The sequence below is a fragment of the Apodemus sylvaticus genome, chromosome 1 (assembly GCF_947179515.1).
Source record: "Apodemus sylvaticus chromosome 1, mApoSyl1.1, whole genome shotgun sequence".
NCBI classification, from domain to species: Eukaryota; Metazoa; Chordata; class Mammalia; order Rodentia; family Muridae; genus Apodemus; species Apodemus sylvaticus.
In genome coordinates, this window is record NC_067472.1 from 153,520,090 (window position 1) to 153,544,564 (window position 24,475).

The 24,475-nt window shown below is 31.4% G+C and overlaps 1 protein-coding gene across 4 annotated transcripts in view; it reads right to left on the reverse strand.

Annotated features, from left to right (window-relative positions):
* Positions 1 to 24,475, reverse strand: part of Ube3a (ubiquitin protein ligase E3A) — a 73,759-nt gene that overhangs the window by 8,670 nt on the left and 40,614 nt on the right. For all 4 annotated transcript variants that reach the window (XM_052161520.1, XM_052161518.1, XM_052161521.1 and 1 more), the window contains 7 exons: positions 22,712 to 23,001; positions 17,816 to 19,062; positions 10,538 to 10,682; positions 8,045 to 8,250; positions 7,270 to 7,434; positions 5,844 to 5,999; positions 5,669 to 5,742 (listed from right to left, as the gene is read on the reverse strand). In XM_052161520.1, the coding sequence (XP_052017480.1) occupies positions 5,669 to 5,742; positions 5,844 to 5,999; positions 7,270 to 7,434; positions 8,045 to 8,250; positions 10,538 to 10,682; positions 17,816 to 19,062; positions 22,712 to 23,001 (2,283 nt within the window). The remainder of the gene's footprint in view (positions 1 to 5,668; positions 5,743 to 5,843; positions 6,000 to 7,269; positions 7,435 to 8,044; positions 8,251 to 10,537; positions 10,683 to 17,815; positions 19,063 to 22,711; positions 23,002 to 24,475) is intronic.

Here is a 24,475-nt window from a genome sequence, read left to right on the forward strand (position 1 = left end):
TCTAGAAACAAAAAGTAAGGAAAGGTGTAAAAAGGAGGAGATAGCAGCTAAAATCAAATATTCAAAACTGAAGAAATGCATATCTAAGTAGAATAATGGAAACAAATTGTTAACTGACAAAACCTTTCAAGTGGTTTAAAAAAAAAACCTAACAAGTAAAGATAAATAAACTAATGACAAAGACCAATGTCTCTCATGTATAAGAAAAGGTAAGGGGAAAGGAAATCTAATGAGTATTTCTATAATTCAGCACTTACAAGGTTGAGGCAAAAGGTAGGCAAGTTCTAGGCTAGGCTGTGCTACAAACAAGGCAAGATCTTGTAGAGGGGTGTGAGGGGCATCAATAACTGAACAAAAAATATGAGTAAAAGACAGTATAGTGACCTTGAAGATAGTAAACTATACTTCAATGTTACATGACAGCTAGAGGCAAGCAAAAAAGCTGCAAAGTGACCTCTATGTCAATAAGGGGTTATTTTGATGATATCCTTAAAATTTTGAATCTTTCTAGGTTTGTTCCTTCACAAGGCCTATCAATCATAATATTCAATAGTAAAATTTATTCCTGAAAGCAGTGTTATTGCACAGTAGGGGATAATAATGTTCAAGATAAGGCAAAATTTCAAAATATAATGAAGCTATGTGTCATGTTAAAAATACACCAAGGACAAAAAAGTCAAGCAAGGCCATTCAAAGTCCTAATGGTGAAACACATTTACTACATTAAAAGCAAATTCATGAGTTCATAATACTTGAAAACAGAAAAATTAGCATATTATCTCTTCATTCTATCAAACTTAAATATTTTTTCTTTGTCTTTGTCTTTTCAATAGATTCATTTTTTTAGGGTAACAAAGTACTTGCTGATAGGAAAAAGATAGGAAGATAGGAGAATGAGGTATGTAGAATGATCAGATAAAAGAAAATCATTTCCTTAAATTTCAATTTTTATAATCACAGATGAAATGATAAATTAAGGAAAGACAGATAAAAAAGGACATACAAGGTAAAGGACTATTGATCACAGCAATTTTGTTATTGCTCCACAATCCCTGTCAACAGAGAATATTTAGATAGGAAAATTATAGACCACATTAATGTTTTGTCTCCTGAAAATAAGACAGAATTAGTTCACTATAAAAAAAAAATGATGAGGGAGTTAGAGGAGAATGAATCAGCAAGCAGTACCGCTCTGGTTCCTGCTTCAACTTCTCTCAATGATGGATTATGAACTGGGTAAGTATAAAAATATACAAAGCTGTGCCGAAGACATGGCTCCGTGGTTAAAAGCACTGACTGCACTTCCAGAGGTCCTGAGTTCAATTCCCAGCTACCACATGGTGGCTCACACCCATCTGTAAAGAGATGTGATGCCCACTTCTGGTGTGTCTGAAGAGAGCAATAGTGTACTCATACATAAAATTAATAAATATTTAAAAAATGTACAAAGCCTTATCAACTCCAAATGACATAAAGTATGAATATTTAACAAAAGAAATGTTTCTCCTCATAATAAGCAAGAGACATATTCTAAGAACAAAACGATTCAGTCTTGAAGGTAACAGTGAAGTTTAGAAGTAAATTTGCTAAAATGGAGAAAGAAAACCAGAAATATCTCAAAAGAACTGAGGAGCAATGACCACGTAGAAGTGAGCAGGATATTGGTTTTATAAAAAGGAAACAAGGATCTGGGAAAATTAAGAATACAGGGACTGGACCACCATCAGACAAAGAAGACAACTGACTGTTTCTAACAGTAGTACCTGTTAAAGATCATGAATCAAGAAAATATAATTTTGAAGATCTAGGGAAAGAATAAGAAAAGAACTAAGGAATCACTGCAACAAGGACAGGAAAATTAAAAGACTCAAAGTGAAGAAGAAACATGATATTTAAAGCAATGTGTATTTTTAAAGAAGCTAGGACAAAAACTAAGACCAAAAATAGAAAAAGAGAAAATGAAAACCTTTGAACTGAGCAGAGATAGCAATTTTATTCATACTAATAACTTAAAGACCAAATTTGAAAGAAAAAAGTTCTCTGAAAAAGAAATGTAAAAAGAAAAGCAAAAAGGACAGCTAATTGATCTTGAAACAAAAGTACAAAACTTTCAGAAAGCTATGGATCCATAGCATGCAAGAAAAAAAAATGAGGCTCCATTTACTGATAAAGTGAACATGAAAACCATATTTGAACAAATATCTAAGAAGGGGACACAAAGAACTGAAGATCAAGAGTTATTTATAATAAACTTAACGTGAATTTAAAAAGCATTGAAATAGCACTACAAAAGATTAGGAGAAAGAATGGCAGTAGCATTATGAATTACTCCACTGTGAAAGGTAAAGAGCAAACCAAACCAGGAGGAGTTAAGTGGTTCAACAAGCCATTATAAAAGCAACCATCAACTATTCAAGTACCCCACTTAGATTTAAAGTAACAGGATAGTCAAAGCCTGAAATTACAAGGTGATTGGAGGAAGAAATACTGCAGGGAGGAAAATTTGATCAGGAGACTGAAAGGAGAAGATTATTGGAATTACTTACAGAAAACAGAGAAAAATATATGTAAACCAAACAAAAACAAATGTTCCCTAGTTGGTTAGGACCTTGATTTTTACTGTAGAAATTAAGAACTAATTGATCCCAAATCTTTTAGTCTATTAACATGCTCCTGGAAAGGACCAAATCATTTTTCTCTTTTGTAGCACACAACAGCAGGTCTCTGTTCCCTTTCTCACGTTACTGAAAGTTTCTTAGTATAGACATCTTTTCTGTAGTGGCAAAAAAAAAAAAAAAAAAAAAAAAAAAAAAAGACGAAAGGTAACATGTCTTTTTTTGCACTGTTTTCTTATGTTGACTTCTTAATTCCTCTTTATGAGTTTTCAAAATAGAAGTGGAACAAAAGAACAGGCATTCTTCTACAACTGAAAATCACTATGTTGTGTAGAAGTCGTATTTGTCAAGAATGCAAAATTTACTTATCTTGTCAAAATCTAATATGGAATGTGGATTTTACATGTTTATAGCAATTGAAATATATATTATTTTGAATGAATTTAATTCTTGAGCTTTTACATCAAAAATTATTCTAACACAACATACAATGTGTTTGGAACCTTTCCCTTTAAGTAGCCAATTTTTATCATAGTAATTTTGATTTTTATAGTTTCAAAGTCTTTCTGAAGTATATATATTGATGAAGTGGTATATCATTCTTTTCATGGGAAAGAAGCATGGGCAAGAACAAAACAAAGCCAAACTTTTTATTTTTAAAAATATGTATAATAAATGATATTTACAAATATATGATGTGACCCTGCTGGACACATTATTAAACAACTGTATTTGTACTTCATGCAGAAGCAAAGATTTTCAACAATATAACTGAAGGCCTCAAGATCTAAGAGAATTAGAGGTAGGAAAAACTAATACAACTTTTCATGTAAAATTCTAGAAGTAGGACTGGAGATTGCTCAGTGGTTAATAGCACCAGCTGCTATTGCAAAGGATCCAGGTTTGATTCACAACCCCTATATGATGGCTCAATTCCAGTGCCAAAGAATCCAACTCCATCCTCTAGCCTCAGTGGACACTGCATATAATTTGAGACCAGATAGCCAAGAAACCCAGAGGTAAACCAAATACTACTTTTTATTTTTTTTTAATGAAATGTAATAATTAAATAACTTTAAAAACATCCTGCTACATTTATAGAGCTGTGCTTGGTCTCAGAAATAAAAGATGAAATAATGCATATGAAACATAATATTTAAATTTATTCAAACGAAAGTATTCATTATTCCAACACTAAAATTACAATACAATGCTGGATGAAATTATAGTATAACTAAATGGAAACTGCTATGTCATGATTGAGATTTAGATAATACAAACTGATGAAAATCACAATTCTAAATTTGATTTATTCAATCAATTCAACCCAATCAAACCATCAAAAAGAAACTTTATTCATGTAAAATTCAATAAACAGATTTTAATATTTACACAGAAGCAAAATTAGTCAAAACATTGAGAACAATGAAAATGTAAAAGGGTTCACATCATCTGATATGATGACTTGTTCTTTGTTCTGTAAAGGTAAAGGAATCAACAAGTTTGTGATTTTGGTCAAAGAACAAATGAATTGGCAGAGAAGAAACAAGTCTACAAGTAACTCACACAAAACTCAATTTCAACAAAAATAAAATTCAGTGGGGGAAAGAAAGCTACAGACTAGAATAACGTGTATAACATGATTGCACATGATCCTTTGAAAAGAATACATTCTAAAAGAAATAGTTCATAATCAGTAGAAAGAAAAGTGGGGAAGATAATTCATAAAGTAATGGTCAAAAAGATAAATCCCTAAAAGCCAGTTCAAGATCATGAGTCATCAGTGATAAACAAATTTAAATGAGATAAAATTTTATTTCACACTCCAAGACAATATTACCAAAGATTAACAGAGATGCAGAAATGAGTTCTAGCACTGTTGGTCATCTTAGATAAAATGACAGTGCTTTTTTGCAAAAGGACTCTTGTAGTGCTTCTTAAAGTTAAAAATGTTATACAATACAGAACCACAATCCTCTACTTAAAGTACTTCTTCAGGAGAAATGAAAACACTTCAACACTAAGAAAGAAAATTGCATTTGTAATAGATCCACTCTCATGATAATCCTATTGCCAATAATGATAGGAGAATAAATAAGCAAATGGCATACATTAATCTAAAACATTACTTTGTCATGTTGTAGAAATAATAGGATATTCCCATTAAGACTTTTGTATTACACCATGTTGATCCCTGTTATGAATCACCTTTAAAACTGAGCAGCAATATAATGGTTGTCATGAGAAAACCCTTTTGTGACTGGTGTTAGGAGCAAATATGAATAATAAATTTTATTTTTATATTCATTAATAACTGCTATTGTGCTTGGAAATGATTCATCATATGACATGTTATGGTTTTTGTCTTGCTTTATTCTGGATTTCCTAAAAGCTGAATAAATACCATTTTTGCTTTTTGAAAAATGAAAGGATAAAGCAACAGTAATCTACAAACTTAAATGAATAATAAAATAATACTGTAATATAAATATGGCAACAATAATGTATCATTACTAGACATAGTTAATATTCATTCTATTGTTCATGTAATTTAGTCTTATAGCTCAAGTGATCTGTCAGAAAGATATCTGTTTAAATACCTATGACATCACAGTGGATGCCAAAAGGATAGACATCTCTGTCATTTTGACCATTCACATTAGAAGATGGGGGGAAAAGATTTTCAGAATTGGATAGTAGCATATTTCAGAAGTAGAAACAAGGGCATTTGACTAGAGAATGCTATTAGTGGTAATACTGAGAATTGTTCAGAATCATTAGTACACAAGGTTCTTCCCAAGTATCTTCAAGTCTACATAATGTCCCATTTTACAGATTACCAAAAATTAGTCAAAGGTAAGAGAAAATGTGCGAGTTAAATCATTTAATTCATGAAATAAAGCATTAGACTGCATGAAAATTAGTAATATTAATAAAAGTCTAGTTTGGAGCTTACTTGTTTGGTAACCAATACCTACAGATATGGGACACAGAAGGACACAAGCACTTCTTTGATGAATAAAATCTTCCTTTTTAAGAATTAAATACCTCACCTAATCACAACAGATTCTCTGGTATAGCCACCGTCATACTCTGTAGTTTCTTCTAGTGCCTGGAAATCTAGATTCTGAAAATTATAGAAAAAAAAATGAACCTTAACATCTATAGTACACCATTAAGAAATAAAAAGAAAAGAATTACGACCTTTTTTGTATATGTATTTCTTACCCGGCTTCCACATATAAGCAATTCAATTTCTTCTGGTCTGAATAAATATTTTAAAGGCGATTCATTAGTCACCATATGAAATCCTCTGCGAAACGCCTTGAATTGTTTTTCTACAGATTTATTGAGAATATAGTCTGAATAGAGATTGACAAATTCCTGTAAAAATATTAACAAGAAATCATATGCTATACAAATGAAACACAATTAGCTATTGGGCTACATAGTTTCAATACCCACCCTCCACCCCAAGAAAACCTTCAGCAGCATTTTTTGTTGCTATGTTTAAAAAAATAGATTTCAGAGACTTGGTTAAGATCATTAGCAACTCTTAGAGAAGATCTAAGTTCAATTTCCAGCATTAACATAGCATCTAACAACCATGTATAACTCTCTTTCCAGGGGACCAAATACCCTTTTCCAGCCTCCATGAGCAATATATGCAAATGGTGCATATATATATATATATTGTCCATAGATGATAGATAGATAGAGCACACATACATATAGGATAAACATGTCTTAAAAAATTATAAAATGTTATATGCACAAAGAAAATTATTTACACAATTTCTCATTTCTGACAGATATTAAAGCTGTAATTCATATGCATCAAACAGTTATATATTATTACTGAGAGAAATTAATATAAGATGTAAGTAATAGTAATAATAATATAATAATAAAAGATTATGAAGGACTTTATATAACAACAGAACCTGTGGTATTAAAATTCATTTAAGTTATGAATGCTGAATTGGAGAAAATCAGAATGTCTCAAATTTCCTCTGGAAATTTTGGTATTGGTAAGCTAGCTACTGTATCTAGTTCAGCAAAAATGGTATTTTTGGTACCATTTTTGGTAATTAATGGTAAACTAAGCTACTGAATCAAACTATAAAAATGTAGTCTGTATCATGACAGTCCAATATTTCACCAAAAATAATAGTATAAATTAATATATTTCTTAAAATTATACTATTTGTCATCTTATTATGCTCAGCTATTTTTTGTTGCCAAGTAAACAGCTTCTAAGCTTAATAGAAATCAAATCTAATGTGAATAATTTCATATGTATAATTAGATTTCAAATGGAAAATACATATACAAATTAAACCAGATCTCAATCACTGAACTCTGTATACCTCTTACGTTTAATATGGTAAAGTCCTGTTTCTAACATTACACTATAGTAATATTTACCCATTCATTCTTTTCTAGTCTGTTGAGTCTTTCTCTAAAGGGGAATTAACAATTGTGTACAATCACAAAAGCTCGTACCTAAGAGCTAGGAAACTCTTTACTATTTAGATAAATGTATTTATGTAAAGTTTTTATAACTGCTTCAAAACATCTTAGATAATTCTCTGAAAACTTAAATATTGCTTTGAAATTAAATATTTATAAAACAATGACAAAATTTTATTACCTTCCTGTTTTCATTTGTAATTGGAATTTTATCACCATTTTCTTTTAGATCATACATCATTGGGTTACCAAAAAGATCTGTCTGTGATATTTGGAAAGTGATCATCATATCATCTTCCACATTCCCTTCATAGTCCAATAAATCCTTTAAACTCTGATATAAAACCTAACAACCAGAAAGAGAAGTGAGGTTGCCAAATAATTACTAAAACAAATAAAAATAATAGATTGTTCATTCTTTGTAGAAACAACTTGTCAAATGAAGCCATAAATAGTCCACATCTCTCGAGTCATTTAATAAGATAGAAAGGTAATACGTCAATCTTAAAAGTTCTTCAAAAGATAAGTTCAGCAACAAATTTCATACCATGCTTTAGAATATACAGAGTGATTCCATGATAGTGGCAGGGCACAAAAAAAGAGAAAAAACAAAACAACAACAACAATAAAAACAAAAACAACAACAACAACAAAAGATACATATATCAACTGATCCTACAAACAACCAGGCAATGGTCATTTTACTAGGCAGTCTCATAAGGGACGTTGAAAACATGATGTTCACAACATTTTTCAATGGGGTCAATCAAAACAAACTTGATGAAATATAAAAAATTGTGTTTATTATACTTAACCAGATTAAAATTACTTTAATGTACTAGATAGCAGCATCAACAACAGTTTACAAATAAAATCATGTTTCTAAATAAGTTAAGATAAACATCTATATTTAGATACAATCATAAAGACTATTAACAAAAGAACAAAAAACTTACTGGGTGAGAGTCTCCCAAGTCACAAAAGGTTCCTTTTTTCCCCATTAGCTTCCTGTACACAACCATGGGAAAATGGACATCCAGTATACAGTTATTGTAAATAGCCAGACCCAGGACTATGCCAATCAAAGTAAACTGACCCTCAGTTTCAAAAGAAGATGGATTAAACCAAAATAATTTTGTAGCTTCATCATATGTGAACATACCTATAAAGAAATAATTAAAATATAACTTACACTTTTTTAAAGACAAAGAATTTAAATATAATTTGAAACAAAATTATATACAAAATTTAAATACAGTAGATATGAGTCATTTTATCCACTTAATGACTGAAAAATACATATGAAACAAATGTATGACAAATTACCAAAAAAATTGAAGAAAGTTAACTTTGTTACTTAAAATTCATATCAAAACCGAGCTAATATAATTTTTAAAAATATTTTGTGATCTTTCAACTTCACATGATCTTCATTATTCAAAGCCAAACACAAGAGAGATTTTTTCCTATCAAAATCATGAGTTTAAGGACAGAGTACTAATATAATATAAAAAGATTGACTAAAAAGCCAAAACCAAAATAAACAAACCAAAAAGGCTTTGGGAAATGTTTTTCTAATCGATCAAGATTATTAAAAAAAAAAGCACTAAAATGTACTTTTAGGTTAATTTAATAAGAATTTTGAAAATATTTTAAATATTAAAATAATTAAATAATATTAAAATATTAAATAATATTTCCTCATTTTCATTTTGCTTTAATAAAAAGAAAGTACGCTTTTCCAGAACTGTAGGAATATAAATTAAGTACAGGTATTTTTCTTGCAATTTAATATATGTGGAATGCTGGTTTCAAAAGTATCCAATTCATTCTTGCATTCCAGTTTGAAAAATATGTAAATTATGTATGTACATACGTGTATTTATATATTTGCAAGCCATGTTATATTTCTATGGAGTATCAAAAGTTCCAGTTCACAAATAATAAATCGGATAGAATGTCACCAACAGATGCTCTTGGTCAGATGCCAGCAAGGATTTGGAGAGAAAGGAACACTCCTCCATTGCTGGTAAAATTTCAAGCTGGTAAAACCACTCTGGAAATCAGTTTGGCAGGTCCTCAGAAAACGTTGACATAGTACTACTGAGGACCCAGCTATACCACTCCTGGGTATATACCCAGAAGATACTCCAACATGTAAAAAGGATACATGTTCTACTATGTTCATAACAGCTTTATTTATAATAGCCAAAAGCTAAAAAGAATCCAAATTTCCCTCAACAGAGGAATGGATACTGTTAATGTGGTACATTTATAAAATGAGTAAGTACTATTCAGTGATTAAAAACAATGAATTCATAAAATTCTTAGGCAAATGGATAGAACTAGAAAATATCATCCTGAGTGAGGTAACCCAATCACAAAAGAACACACATGGTATGCACTCACTGATAAGTGGATATCAGCCCAGAAGCTTGGATTACCCAAGATATAATCCACAGACCACATGAAGCTCAAGAAAAAGGAAGACCAATATGTGGCTACTTCAGTCTGTTTTACAAGAGGGAACAAAATACCCATGGAAGCTGACAAAATGTGAAACAGATACTGAAAGGCCATCTAGACACTGCCCCACCTGGGGATTCATCCCATATACAGGTACCAAACCCAGGTACTATTGTGGATGCCAACAAGTGCTTGATGACAGGAGCCTGATATATAGCTGTTTACTGAGAGGCTCTGCCAGTGCCTGACAAATACAGAGGCAGATGAACTGAGCCAACCACTGAACTGAGCACAGGGTCCCAAAGGAGGAGCTAGAGAAAATACCAAAGGAGCTGAAGGGGTTTGCAGCGCCATAGGAGGAACAACAGCTCCCAGAGACCTAATCATCAACCAAAGAGTACACATGGGGTGGACCCATGGCTCCAGCTGCATGTGCAGCAGAGGATGACCTAATCGGACATCAATGAGAGGCGAGGTCCTGGGACCTGTGAAGGCTTCCTGACCCAGTATAAAGGAATACCAGGACAGGGAAGTGGGAATGGGTAGGTTAGTGAGCAGGGAGGGGGACGGGAGAGATGGGATAGGGGGTTTTCAAAGAGGAAATGAGGAAAGGGCATACATTTGAAATGTAAATAAAATATATATAAAAAAAGCAATTAAACTATAAATTGACCAGAGGATAAATTATATAACCTATGATTCTAATGTCTTCAGGTTTTACAAATACACCATTCTAAGGTTTTTCAAATTAAATTTACCTAGAAGGCAATTATTTTCTACTAGAATATTTGGCTAAGTAATTGATGTAAGAACCTGAATTAAGTGAGTGACAGAACATTTCCTGAAGCATATATATGTTATCTGTAATTATGGGTAAGGCATACCCAATTCATTTACAGCTTATCATAACTGAAAATTTTTATAAACCAAGTTCATAATTCAAAAGACTAACATACCATCATAATCATATCATTAATACTTACCAATATCTGGATTAAAGATTTCCTCCACAACCAACTGAAAAAACTCTTTGGAAACGCCTCCCTCATCTACTCCTTGTTCTCCTTCAAATTCAACATACAACTGTTTCTTCAAGTCTGCAGGGTTTTCCATAGCAATCATCTCTAGCTATTAATTGAAAATATACAAAAGAGGACAGTTGAGAGTAGGAAAGATGTAAGTAAGAAGAAGAAAGTAAGAAGTAGCAATAACAAAACAATACGGAAACAAAACAATGAATTTTCTGAAAGGAAAAAAAAAACAGAAGCAAACTGACTTACTATTGTTAGCAAGATTTACTTCAACACACAAGTATACATTGTGTTTAAGAAGCTATATATTTCTTAGTAAGGGATTTGCTAAAATATTGTTGGGGGGGTTGGGGATTGTTGAAATTATATCCTGTCTATCATCTTTGGGGGTCTAAGGCCCTATGAATTTATTCTGTAAAGAATCTCTATATTAGTCTTAACTCATTTATATGTCTTCATATGTGTATATTCACATGTCTCCTTCCACCTAAGATGTTTTTCCTCAGGACCTGTCCACCATGTTTGTCAGACTGCATATCACAATAGGCTGTACTGTCAGACAGCCCCTGGCATCTCTGCCAGTACCTGCCTACCTAGCATCAGGACTATAATGCCCATTCACATTTTCTTTTCTTTAACAGAGTTCTGGAAATTAAACTCAGGTCTTCTTGAAAGTTGACCTCAGCTCACATAACTAATTTTCAGGTCAGTATTTATTGAAAATTTATTTGTCAGCAGTATTTTGTTGGTGAACATATAAGAAGCTAACTGTTCTTTTAAAAGTTCCACATATCACCACTAAATATTAACATTTAATTACTAAGCTTCAATAAATCAATCTTATTTTCTAAAGTACTAAAGAAACAAATGTAATATTCTTCTGACTTTAAGATGGTATATGCTTAAAAATATATCATTTCTAAGGAGCATATGAAACTGTTAACATATTAACCTTCAAAACTATAGATTTTTTAAAATTCATAATTTTATGTCCCCAAAAGATTAATAGGTAGGTCTGATACTTTACAGATAAAAAATTAACCTTGGAAATGGAGAACAAAAGCATACTAACAACAGTATTCGCTAGAAACCTATCCTAAAACAGAAAAACTCTGAAAACTTAAATTTCCATGATCCCATTTGGTCCCAAAACAATATACCGTTATTACTGTGCTTTCTCCCAGTTCTCAACTTGCTAAGAAAATATGTTAATTATTGATTCAAAGGCTTGTTGGTATTCAAGACAGCATACATCTGTCTAGTCTCTACCCTTTTCCTCCAATTTCTGGTTCTGGTATATTCTATTGTGATCACTAAAGAATAATTTTCTATCTCTTTTGTTTGAAATGTAAGATAAGCATAATAATATAGAATCAAATAAATTAATAACTGAAGTGCTTAAATTAATTCCCTAACATTAACTCTGAGTTTGCAGTTGCAAGTATTAACATTCTAGTAACTTTTAAATATTCCAGGCTTTCTATATGATTGAACATGCATTTGATCCCAACACTCAAACTCAGTGGGTCTTATACACTTATGTCTACATAGAAAATATGAGTCCAATGAGCGCTTTGTAGTGATTCTCTATCTAAAATAAGACTAACAAATAAGTATTTCCAGTTTTGTCACAATATTTAACTACAAGATTTTAAAAATTAGTATTCCAGGATTAAGAGCAGCAACAGCAATATATGAAACTTACGGGTCATTTTACAATTAAAATTGATTTGATATCTACATCCTTAGCAAGCAGGCTGCTAAAACCATTTTACAGAAAATCCCTTGAATAGAAGGATGAATAACTTAAATAGTAATTCAGAGAAGAGGTTTTAATCCAAGGAGCAAGTATTTAGCCCACAGTTTACCTATTTTTCCAAAGAAACTAGAGATAATATTTGCTTTTAGATTTTGTGTGACTTCTTTAGGTATCAATATTTTCAACAATATTTATGTATTATGTTCAGAATCAGGATATATTCAAATATAATTTAAAAATAGTTGGCAGCTTAATTCTGAAGGTGAAAATGTCCGATTAGCAAATTAAGAAAGAAGACCATTCTCAATGTGGCCAAAGTGATTTTTATAAATTATTATCTTGCTTGAGAGGATGCATTAGTAGCCTATATTTTCAAAAGCTGTGGTAACAAAAACAAAACAAAATTTAATACTAAACATACACGAAAGCTATTAACAAAAGAAGTCACATTAATTTTTTTTTCCCTTAAAAATAGTAACTCTTGCTGAGTGGTGGTAGCACAAGCCTTTAAACTCACCAATTGGGAGACAGAGGCAGAGTGAGTTCCAGGACAGCCAGTTCTACAAAGACAAACTGTCTCAAAATATACACTGCCCAAAATTATAACTCTTAAAAGATACGTGAGCACATGCACACACAACCACAACCACAACCACCACCACCACCACCACCACCACCCAACCACACCTTTAAGCTATTGTTTTATCAACTAAAGAATAGTGTAGAAAAGAAAATTAAATTTATATTACTTTAAAAATGAATTTATAAAATCAAGTTGTCTTACATGAAGTAGGATACATAAAAACTGTTGGAATATATTTATAATTCTGCAAAATATCTGCACACGTAGAAGTATAAGATAAAATAGATAGCATTGGCTTCATAGATAGCACCGGAGAAAATTAAAATAACTGATATTATTATGCTGTATTAATATCCAATGGTAACTATTACTTCCTATCTGTACTTCTCTTTGTACTAGGAAATCTCATTGACTGTTAAAATATTTTTCTTAACTTTAATCGGCAACACAAAATCCTAGAGAGAATATATTTTACAAGTTGACCTTATATGAAAGCATTCCCAGAACTCTAAGCAGAATGATATACTGATTTAAAAAAAAAATTCTATAACCATATCTTCAAGGGTCAAAAAAAATTTTAGTGCCATCATTTAAAACCTTTAGACAGGGCTGAAGGGATGGTTCAGCAGTTAAGAGCACTGACTGCTCTTCCAAGTCCTGAGTTCAATTTCCAGAAAACACATGGTGGCTCAAAACTATCTATAATAGGATCTGATTCCCCCTTCTGATGAGTCAGAAAATAAATGAACAAGGAAGGAAAGAACAGAGGGAGGAAGGAAGGGAAAGGGAGGGATGAAGGGAGGTCTAAAACCATTGGACATCCAGAGATAGTATCTCATATCCTATGTTCACATAATTGAAAATAGAACCTGCTAATATTATTTAAGTAGAAACAACACTCAAATTAGCTCTATTTTAAAATATTTAGACTCTCCAAGAAGGGTAAAGAAGAGTGATTTATACACTTTGATAAACAACATTAAAATATTGATCACAAACACAATTATCTTGATGAATTCAACGTTTTCATGTTCTCTGTAAACAACTCAAGACCAGTCTAACAGCTGAGTTAAATGATTACATCTTATATCCTAAGTCCTATACAAAATCCAAATATGACATTCATTTCTGCAAGTATGACTCTCTCTAAATTCCATTTTTTTCTAATGCAGCACTGGGGAGTTTGATCAATATCTTTCTTTTAAATTATTATATGAAACTAAGCTGCTATGGATACTGACTACTTCATCTCTCATTCTGGTTCTAAGAAATTACTTTGAAGATAAAGGGAAGAAGATTCCATTAATTTTAAATAATAACTATCACATTAAGGATAATTTTATTAATGAATGAATGAAATACACTTAGACTACTACAGAAAAATTTCAATATTAAAGCACTGTATGTCGAATGATTTAAAAAAATCAAGTTCATGTTGCAAAAGATATTTATACTAAGGGAAATGATAGAAGCTGAGTAGGACAATGCTTTTAGACTTTCAGAGAAAATTGGGCAATAATTCAAACAAGTTCTTCTTTATCTTCATACGCCAGCTCCTGGGTTTTTTGATTTTCCTTTCCAATTCTACATCTTAGCAATTATTTTTGTTAACAAAAATTCTAAAACTTAACTAATCAACTCCTACTTTAGTCACACTGACTTCATTATGCTTTATAAATACTGGCAATATTCTATACATGTAAATTAAAGTAGTCAATAACCTATATATATATATATAAACTGTACTAATCGCTGTTTCCCAAATATTGGTTTGTAACATAGATGTACCAAAACATCTAAAGGAACAGACTAGTACATTTTCATATGAGAATTCCTAATCTAAACCCCTAAAAGGCCAGACCTTGACTTTTGTTATTGTGCTTTTATATGGGGGCAATTCTGCTTTAGATTGTGAAGGCAGTCTAAAGTACCTTGTACAAGGTAATACTGTCTCTTTCTTGATACATCTGATCTTATACTACTTTTTAAAGAAAGGTTTTAAGATTTTATATATGTTATATCCTTCAAAATGCTTTATTTTTTTAAATAAGGGGTGGAAAAAAAACATGTCCTTCATTTGCTGGGTGGTAGAGGAAAACATGTGCAAAAGAACAACTGGAGGAATTCAGAGCATAAGATTTAGGAGCCAATTATTTCCTACCACATACATCTTGGGGATTAAAACTGTCATCAAGCCTGGTGGCAAGTGACTTTACCCACTAAACCAACACAATAGCCTACTAAGAATATCTTTTTTGTTTTTTTTAAGAATCTGTTGAAACTTCAAAACTAGGATTGTTATTCAAATGGAAAATGGCTTCTCATTAATATTTGTATCTGTTATTAGTTTTTAATTTAAAAAAATAGGCCAAAATCATTTAAAACAAAGCAAAAGAAATATTGATGATTTTTTTAGTAGAAATAAATTGTAGATTTATTTAATATTTTTGTTGAGTAGATATAAATTTAAAAAGAATAGCACCTTATACTTTTACACTGACTATTCTCTTGTCAATGAGACAGATCTTCTAAAAATGCCAGTTGCGGAAAAGAGTTGTTAGACTGATTGAAATCAATGAATAAACTTTTGCTTTAAAAAAAAAAAAAGATGGCTAGGAGTGTTTGTACACACTTATAATTATAACACTCAGCTGGGAAAGGGGAATAAGATCACAAGTCCAAGGATAGGCTATATAAACATTCTTTATCAAGCTAGTCTAATTAACAATGAAATAGAAAATTTACAAAAGTTACATTTTCTGTCAAGCTATTATTTTATGAAAAGAAAAACAAGGTTTAAAAACAATAGGGATTTGTGTAGAATAAAGACATGGAATGAGAATAGAATTCCATCAGTTCATCTATGGGCATTTTTTTGAAAATAGCTTGCTGTAAACCTCCAACTTTCTGCTATTAATCTAATATGACTATAATAATGACCCTTTACAGGGGACGGGTCGGGGGCGGGGGGAGGTCATCAATGTGATCTCTAAGGCCTGAGTCTACGCTTCTATTTTTAACCCTTTCACACTGGTATGCTGAAAAAGCAAGAAAGTTTAGAGGGGTCAGTTTAAAATGATTCAGAAAGAGAAAAAAGAGGAGAAAGGAAAAAGAAAGTAATATAGAAGAAAGAAGAGCTAGGTGAAAATCTTATAAATTTTCTCAATAAATACTTTATCTTTGTAATTCTACTGCTTATCAGTGACACAAACACACAGAATTGCTGTAGGACAGGGCTTCTATAAAAGGATACTAGTCAAGTATGGGTAGTATCAAATGAATCACGATTTATAACATGTCAATTAGTTGACATAACTAAATAGTATTTACTAGCAACAGTTTGTTAGCATAATTACAAAGCTTAACTGTTATCTTTATTCCAACAATTCATTAGGAAAATATAAAAATGGCTAATTTTGTCCTAAATGACAATTTAAAATCTTACAAATACTATCTAAGGTTTTACTGGTTCTTAACTCAATAACTTTATTAAAGAAAAAAAATTAGGATATTAAGAAGAAAATAATGAAAAAAATCAGGTAGGACAGTTGCATAATTTTTTATTAAATGTGAATTTAGCTCAGTCTTATGGCTTTTCAGATTTAGACAAATCCATCCCAAAACAAAAATAAATGTTCAAATAAATATTATTTGTTAGTTATCTGTTAATGGGTTAATATTATTTGTTAGTATATAAGGATGATGCTTCAATTTGTAACTAGTACTAAATCTTACATCAAGTTTATACAAGAACTAGCACTAACAGGACTAATTAATACCAAGGAATACCCTGAATTATTTATATATAATTTTGTTAACAAATGACTAGCAATTTCCAACTAATTTTCTGGTTTAACTGACAAGACTCTGCAATTCTTGTCATCTGTGGAAAAGAGGAACAGACACGAGGCATTATCATTTGGGGAAAAAAAAAAAAAAACAGGCATTTAGAAGTTCCCAGTTAAATTATCTAGATTTACTTGATATTACTAACATTAATTTCAAGCTCCCAAATAGCTACTTTACAGAAGTTTCAAGATTCATATAATTATTATTAAAAAAAAAATGCTACAGTGTCACACAAGACACTGAGTAGCTTAGAACTCCTAGCCTTTCCTGGTGATATCATCAAGTTCACAATAGAACGCTGAGTTGGGTTACGAAAAGCAGCTCTTATTCTTTTACAATGCAGATTTATTGTATTATTTCCTCCAATAACACCTACTTAACACTAGGTATAACAATACCATTTTCCATGTGTTCCAATCTTCGAAAACAAATCTTTTCTTCTTAATGGAAACATAAGGCTGGCTATCAAGATTCAGAAAATCCACTCCCCTTTTGTTTGCTTTGTGCCTGTCTGTGCATGTTGCACATGTGTATGCATGCATGTGTGTATGTAAATGCCAAAAGGAAAAAATATATGTGCGGAGATCAGAGAACATTAAGTATCAGTCTTTGCTTTCCAACGACTAAGACAGGGTCTAGTTATTTGTCAGTTTATGTATTAGGTTAGCTTCTGAGGATTCTTCTGTCTTTACTTTCTATCTTGCTTTAGGAAGTACTATTACAAAATGGAACTACCATATCCTGTTTTACATGTATTCAGGAAATCCAAGGCTAACTCCTCATGCTTGCACAGCAAATGCTTTAACCACTGAGTCATCTCCCCAGTGCTAGAAAATCAATTCTTGTTCAAAAGAGAATTATCATTAGACAACCAGGTTAATAGTATTTTTGGTAAGTAGCAACAAAGGAGTAGTAATATAGATCTAAAATGTTAACATGATCCTATCTTTTTCAAAATTATGGATAAAATGAGTACACTGAAATATATTACTTTGCAGGTTTTAGTTTAATTCCAGTTTTAAATAATAGTCAAACTTACCCGGACCAGTGCATCATCTATAATATGGTCACGTCTGACTTTGAGTCTCAAATATGGATTCAACTGCTGTCCTTGAACTAGGCTGTAAAGAACAGTGATTCTTCTTTCACTGTACATGCGAATTCTATTGTCATAATATAATCCCAGATTCTTTGTGACAGCATTCAATATAAAGGGACATGTCATAAAAGAGAATTTGTTCTCTGTTTCAACTTTGAAAAAAGTATAATCTTTGTCCATTTCTAGAACATCATTCAGTGGTTCATTAATGAATTCTTCAAAGGAGATAAGTGGTTTTCGACAGTCTAGAGTTTTAACGCCAAGTTCAGTTTCTAGTGGATCCACTCGAGGACCTTTCTTATTTCTTCTTTCATCTCCCAGAAGCTCCTGAAGTGTTAATTCACTGGACTCAGGTATGGGCTCTTCATCATCTTCCTCATTATGATTTGTGTCCACATCACCTCCTACTACATTTGCATAGTAAACCATTTTCAAACACTTTGAGGCAGCAACAATGGAATCATCATCATTCACTAGATTTCGGCTATTAAATTCATTGCTTATGACTTTGTAGGTAATAAGTTGCTGAAATGTTTCCATCATTCTCCGAATCTGATCTGCACTGTATTTAGACCACAGCCTAATCAGTTTTCCTTGAGCTTCAAGGGGCAGCTTACACATAGCTTTGCAAAATAATGGCAATGCCATTTCCAGATATTCAGGACTGTGGAGATTACTATTCTCCATTACAATAATGAACAAATTGAGATAATTAGGATCTCGAGCATACACACTATGATATGTCAAATCACATTCCACGTTAGGTGACAGATATACAAGTGCATTTAGGAAGGCAGTTTCTAGTTTTTCATTAGCGAGCAAACTGCTGTAGACCCTTCTAATAGCATCAATATCCACAGTCACTTCATCAGGACCTAATTTTTGTACATTGTTGTCTCCCTGTGAACTATCACCCATCCTAGAAGAAGATGCTTCTGAGTCTTCTTCCATAGCAGCAGCAGAACACGCAGCTTTTTCCTTTTCATCTTCATCCTTGTCTTCATCCTTTTCTTGAAGAGATTTCAATTCCTCCTTAGTGTGTTGTTTGACTTTTCGAAAGCTCTGAACCAGTGCTTCGGCACTAGAAAATATTCTTCCAATTACACGAATTAAAGGGGAGTAATCTTCACTCTCTCTACATAATTCATAAATTTCATATACTATCTCTTCAGTTAGGTAATTCACATCTAGAAAATGGAAAGAAAAAGAACATTTACTGTTGTAATATACATGTTTATTTTGTTATAATTTCTAATAAAAAAGTAAAATATCTAATATTCTGGACTTGATTTAGAATTTTTTAAAAATGTAATTACTTATTAATACCATAGACTTACCAGCTCCTTTTTCATTCAAGTAATCCCAACAACCTCACCCCTTCTTGGCATACATTTGACAACATATAATTATTAATTATACAATGATAATTAAGACTTGCCTTGTAAGCAAGACATATACTGATATGTAACATTAATTGTAGATATATATATATATATATATATATATATATATGTCATTTCGTTGTACTTTACTACAACCTTAATGAAAAGCTACTATACTAAAATCCTGAAATCATTTTCCTTTCCATTGCTCTCAAAAAACTAAAGAGGCAAGGTTTTATAACAAGGTTTCCTTAACCCCTTAATTTGCAATCAATTTTTTCTATACTTTTGTATATACTAAAACCAAACTGATTCATCTTACATGTTCCTCATTTCTTCCAGAGTTTTCATTCTGAGACTGAAGAAAAGATATTACTACGCATGTAAATTCTGCTGAAGTTAAAATTGCTTACGACCACCTATGACCATCACTTGGGTTCTAAGAACTCTTAACACAGCAAATGGAAATTATTACAGTCATTTAAAAACAAACAGAACAAAGAAGCTAAGAAAGCAAAGACCACAAGCACCAAAACTTGTATTTATTTTCTCCCAGAAACAGAATTGAGATGATAAACTTCCTAGCTTCTCACCAATAGAGAAAATGTAACTTTCAACAAAGGTTTTACCATTTCAGATTAACAAAACAAAAGGTATTTTATCTTATTGGGAAAAGATGACATTTTATACACTAAAGTTTTAGAAATTAATCTATCAAATAATAATTCTGAAACAAAACTTAATCTTGTTCATCAAAGAGTAACATATTTATTAAACATTTAAGATAAACATTAAACATTAAGTTACATTGATATGGGATAAGTTATATTGTATGGGATAATATATCTTATACACTGTAAATATATCTAACATAACATCTTTATTATGATAGTTACATATTATTCAAGGAAACTATTCAAAAGTAAGAGACAATATAAAATTCAAGTCTTCATTGATGGAACGGCTTCCAAAATATAAACCACAAAGAACTAAACTATATATACTACAAACATGATCTATGGCCCATTCTAGAGTATTGATACTTTTTTATTATTTATTATCTTCAATTCTTTCTTTTAAAAACATGTTATATTTACTTATTAGGGGTGATAAGGGTGTGGAGTTGAGTGGATAACCTAAAGGAATTAATTTTCTCCTTCTACAAAGTGGGTCCCAGTAGTTACATGTACCTACCTGAGGCAGCATGACAATCCAAGTTCAATTCTTAGTCTACTAAGAATAGGTAAGAAACATATCACTAACATGGAGCTGATTTCTCATTATTCTAACTGAAAAAAAATTATGGTATCTTCTTTGACCATTCAAGTCTATCTAATTTCTCTAAATGGTAACTAAATCACAGAAAATATCTACAATGAATAGGCAGACTCTTGGAATATTTTATCTCCCTGTCACTGAATTATAAAATTATTTAGAAAGTGCATGTTCTATACACAGAACAATATACATCCTGCCTGAGGGAGAATAATGATCTAGATCCACATACCTTTGATTTGCAATGTCTTCCTTTCAGAGCACATTCATCAAATAACTCTGACATTCTGGTAATACAAACTATTACTCATCAATATTTGTTCCACGTAGTACTCTATTTAAAATGTTTATCTCTATCTATCTATCTATCTATCTATCTATCTATCTATCTATCTATCTACCTACCTACCTATCTATCTATTTATCATCTCTCTCTCTCTCTCTTTCTCTCTCGGGCGTGTGTGTGTGTGTGTGTGTGTGTGTGTGTGTGTAAAGCACTGCAATCAGAAATAAAAAGTTATAATCTGGGTATCAACGAACAGGTAAGTAAGGAAATATTTTTTTTAAGATTCACCTGTAATTCTAATATATATGTTCTTGAAAAGTGTTTGTTTGAGACATGGTTTCACATACTAGAAACAGACAGAACTGGAAATCAACACGGTCTTTCCTTAGCTTCCTGAGTATCTGAACTACAATGCCACTAAACTCTGCTCAAAAACATTCTTAAAACATTATGTTTTATACTCCAAACAGTTTCATGCAAGAACAGAGTTGTGATACACTAATTGATAACTATACATCTAATTAAATTGAACAAATATAAATATCAAAATGAGAGTATAAGTATGATTAAGCATATATAATTCCTACTTAAAAAGGTTAAAGAAAATAAGACAATAAAATTTGGAGTGACCCACCAAACAAGAACCTGTACAAAATGAACACACATGGGCTAAAAACAAGGCAGATACACCCATTATATACTAGATTTTTCCCAGTTAGTTGCATTCAACCATGTTGGGATATTATATTTCGTTTACTGTTACTCTGTGTTGTCTACTCTGTGGTAGAAACATGTATAATTGAGCCAATGCAGCTTCCGCATTCAAAATAATGATAGCATTCACCTACTTATCTACAATGTAAACAAATACATGATATAGGACTGGCTATATAGTTCTATAGTAAAGGTAGTACCATTAAGCTGTAATATAATTTCACTTCACTAATTCATTTAAACACGTTTCAAATGATAGTGGGGCTAATCCCTGCCAATCTGAAACATTCAATTACTTTATTACTAACTGAAAAATATTTTCATTAAGAGGAGGGAAAAAAAAGACTGAACAATCAATCATGAGGGAAAGTACAAAGTTTCAAGAATTTTCAAAATACGGGACTGTTTTTAAAAGACAAGTGTACTGGGATGTAGATTAGTTGGTAGTATTTATCTTTCATTTATGAGGCCATCCTCAGTAGCACATAAATCAGGTAAAGGAGTGCAAACCTTTAATTTCATTACGGGGGAAGTAGAAGTGGGAGTATTAAAGGTATAAGAACAGTGTCACCTCACTTGACCAAAACAAAATGAAAAAAAAACCCACAAAACTTGAGTAAGAATTACCACTGGTAACTTAGGTCGCTAAGCAGTATGAATATACCAAATTCCTGATGTAGAAAGGGCAGTATATAAGAAGAAAATGTTAGAAGGAAAAAATATATTTTACCCTGATTTCTAAAAAAAGGAAAATAAAGACTACCTTATACCTTATATTTGTATCTCTCCTTTTACCATAATCCCTGGAGTTCTGGAGCTGATACCAGGTATTTACTGCAAATGCAATATGCGTAGTAGATTTTTATGATCTAATAAGGTATTAGTTACAATATAAATCATTACAAATTGAGTTCAACTCATAATCATATTAATTTTTAGAGTATAATCTGCTTCTGACTGACAACTATTGATTCAGTAAAATATAAGAATAAAATGTAATTTAACTTAAATACCTGTCCTTCACCACACTTTACCAAAAACAGGGGCTTTTACTACACTGCGGTATCTTTAGGTCATAAAAAAGTAAAAAAAAAAAAAAAAAAAAAAAACAACAAACAAAAAAACAAAACAAAAACACATTAAAATCTCTGATACATAATATGAAATATAATCTCTTACCTTTAAAATCTTTTCCATCCTTCTTGTTCATTTTTATCTCTGAGTTGTTAGATGCACCTTTTGAGTTCTCAAGGTACGCTGAACTTGCTCCTTTCTTGGAGGGATGAGGATCACAGAGTTTTGCATTAATTTTATAAAGCTCAAGGGCTTTAATAGCTGCTGCATTGTTATCCATACGAAGAAAAGTTGGACAGGAAGCACAAAACTCATTCGTGCAGGCCTCATTTCCACAGCCCTCAGTTAACTGATGGTAGTAGCGTTCTATTAGATGCTTTGCAGCTGCTCGCTTCCTGTACCAGACATTCAAATAAGCATAGTTATTAGTATAGCTCAGAAACAAAGCCCAACAGATAAGACAGTTAGCTAAGCAATAAAGCAATAAATTAAATATTTAGAAGTAGAAGCTGGAAAATCACTATGACCCCCCAAAGTGTTAGTGAAATAATAAACACTTTCTAAAAAACTGTGATAAAATTATTTCAATACGGTAAGCTTTTCTTTGTTTTAAAAAAGATAAGCTTACATTGATGGTGTATGATCCTTAACTGTTTAGTATAACAACAAAAAGAAACAAAAACAATAAAAACATTGAGTTCATTACTGTTACATCTCCATGGCAGTTTTCCTTTTCAATATATATAAAATCAATAATTCATTATAATAATTCCAAATATTTGATTTCCAGATCAAATTTCTAGAGTTTAAAATTTTTTCTCATTTAATAATCACGAAAGATTTAAAAGTGTTTTATAAATAAGCTATCTAATATCATATTTTACCAAGAGAGAAAAGCACTAAAGCATACAACCTTGAGCCCACACTTGTCACTAACCCTCTTCGTCAAACTCTTGTCATAGGAAAGATAAAGGGTTTAGCTTCCATTAGGGGAAACTCATATTCATCTTACTTCATCAACTTACCCATGAAAAGTAACATACACATTTTTCATGCAAAGTAACCAATACAATTTAAGGAATTAATTATTTTATCAAACAAGAAGTAGTTCTATATAATTTTAAATTCTATACTTTGACTTTAAAATTCTATTCTTTGAGATTAGTACAAAATTTAAGTAGAAATGTATATTTAGTCCAGAATTATAAAATTCAAAGCAATCCTTTTGGTTCTATACAAACATGGGCATTTCAAATAGAAAGAATTTACCTAATTTCATTCTAAAAATTCATACCATCATTTTAGATAGAACTAAGTGGCTGATGGCACAAGAGATAGACAAATAAATATTGGGCACTGATAAGTGACTTTAGGACTATGTCATTCTTTGCATGACAAAGAATGCTGTCATACATTCCTAACTCATTCAGGTACTTATATTTAGAACTAGTCCCTGTATATTTACCATACATAGTGTATAAAAGCCAAGCCTGATAACTCAAACTTGATCCCTGGATCCGACTTGGTGAAAGGAGAGAATTAATAACAAATTGTCCTCTGACCTCTAAACACACCAAAACATATGTCCAGTCACATGTATCTACAGAAAATAAATAAATGTAATAAAGTTTAAAATGAATCATGGAAGTTAGAGAGAGCACTTATGGGAAAAATTCATCAAAAGAAGACATATTTCCCTATTACTTATGGAAACTCAGCATGCCTAACAATACCAAACAGCTTCAATATACTGACAGCATGCATCAAATTATAATTATCAACAGCCTTCCTATTATTTGCTTAACAAAAGCCAGTGACCAAGTTATAAATGTAGGATGAATCTGTTTCAAAATATTAAATATGTTTCTA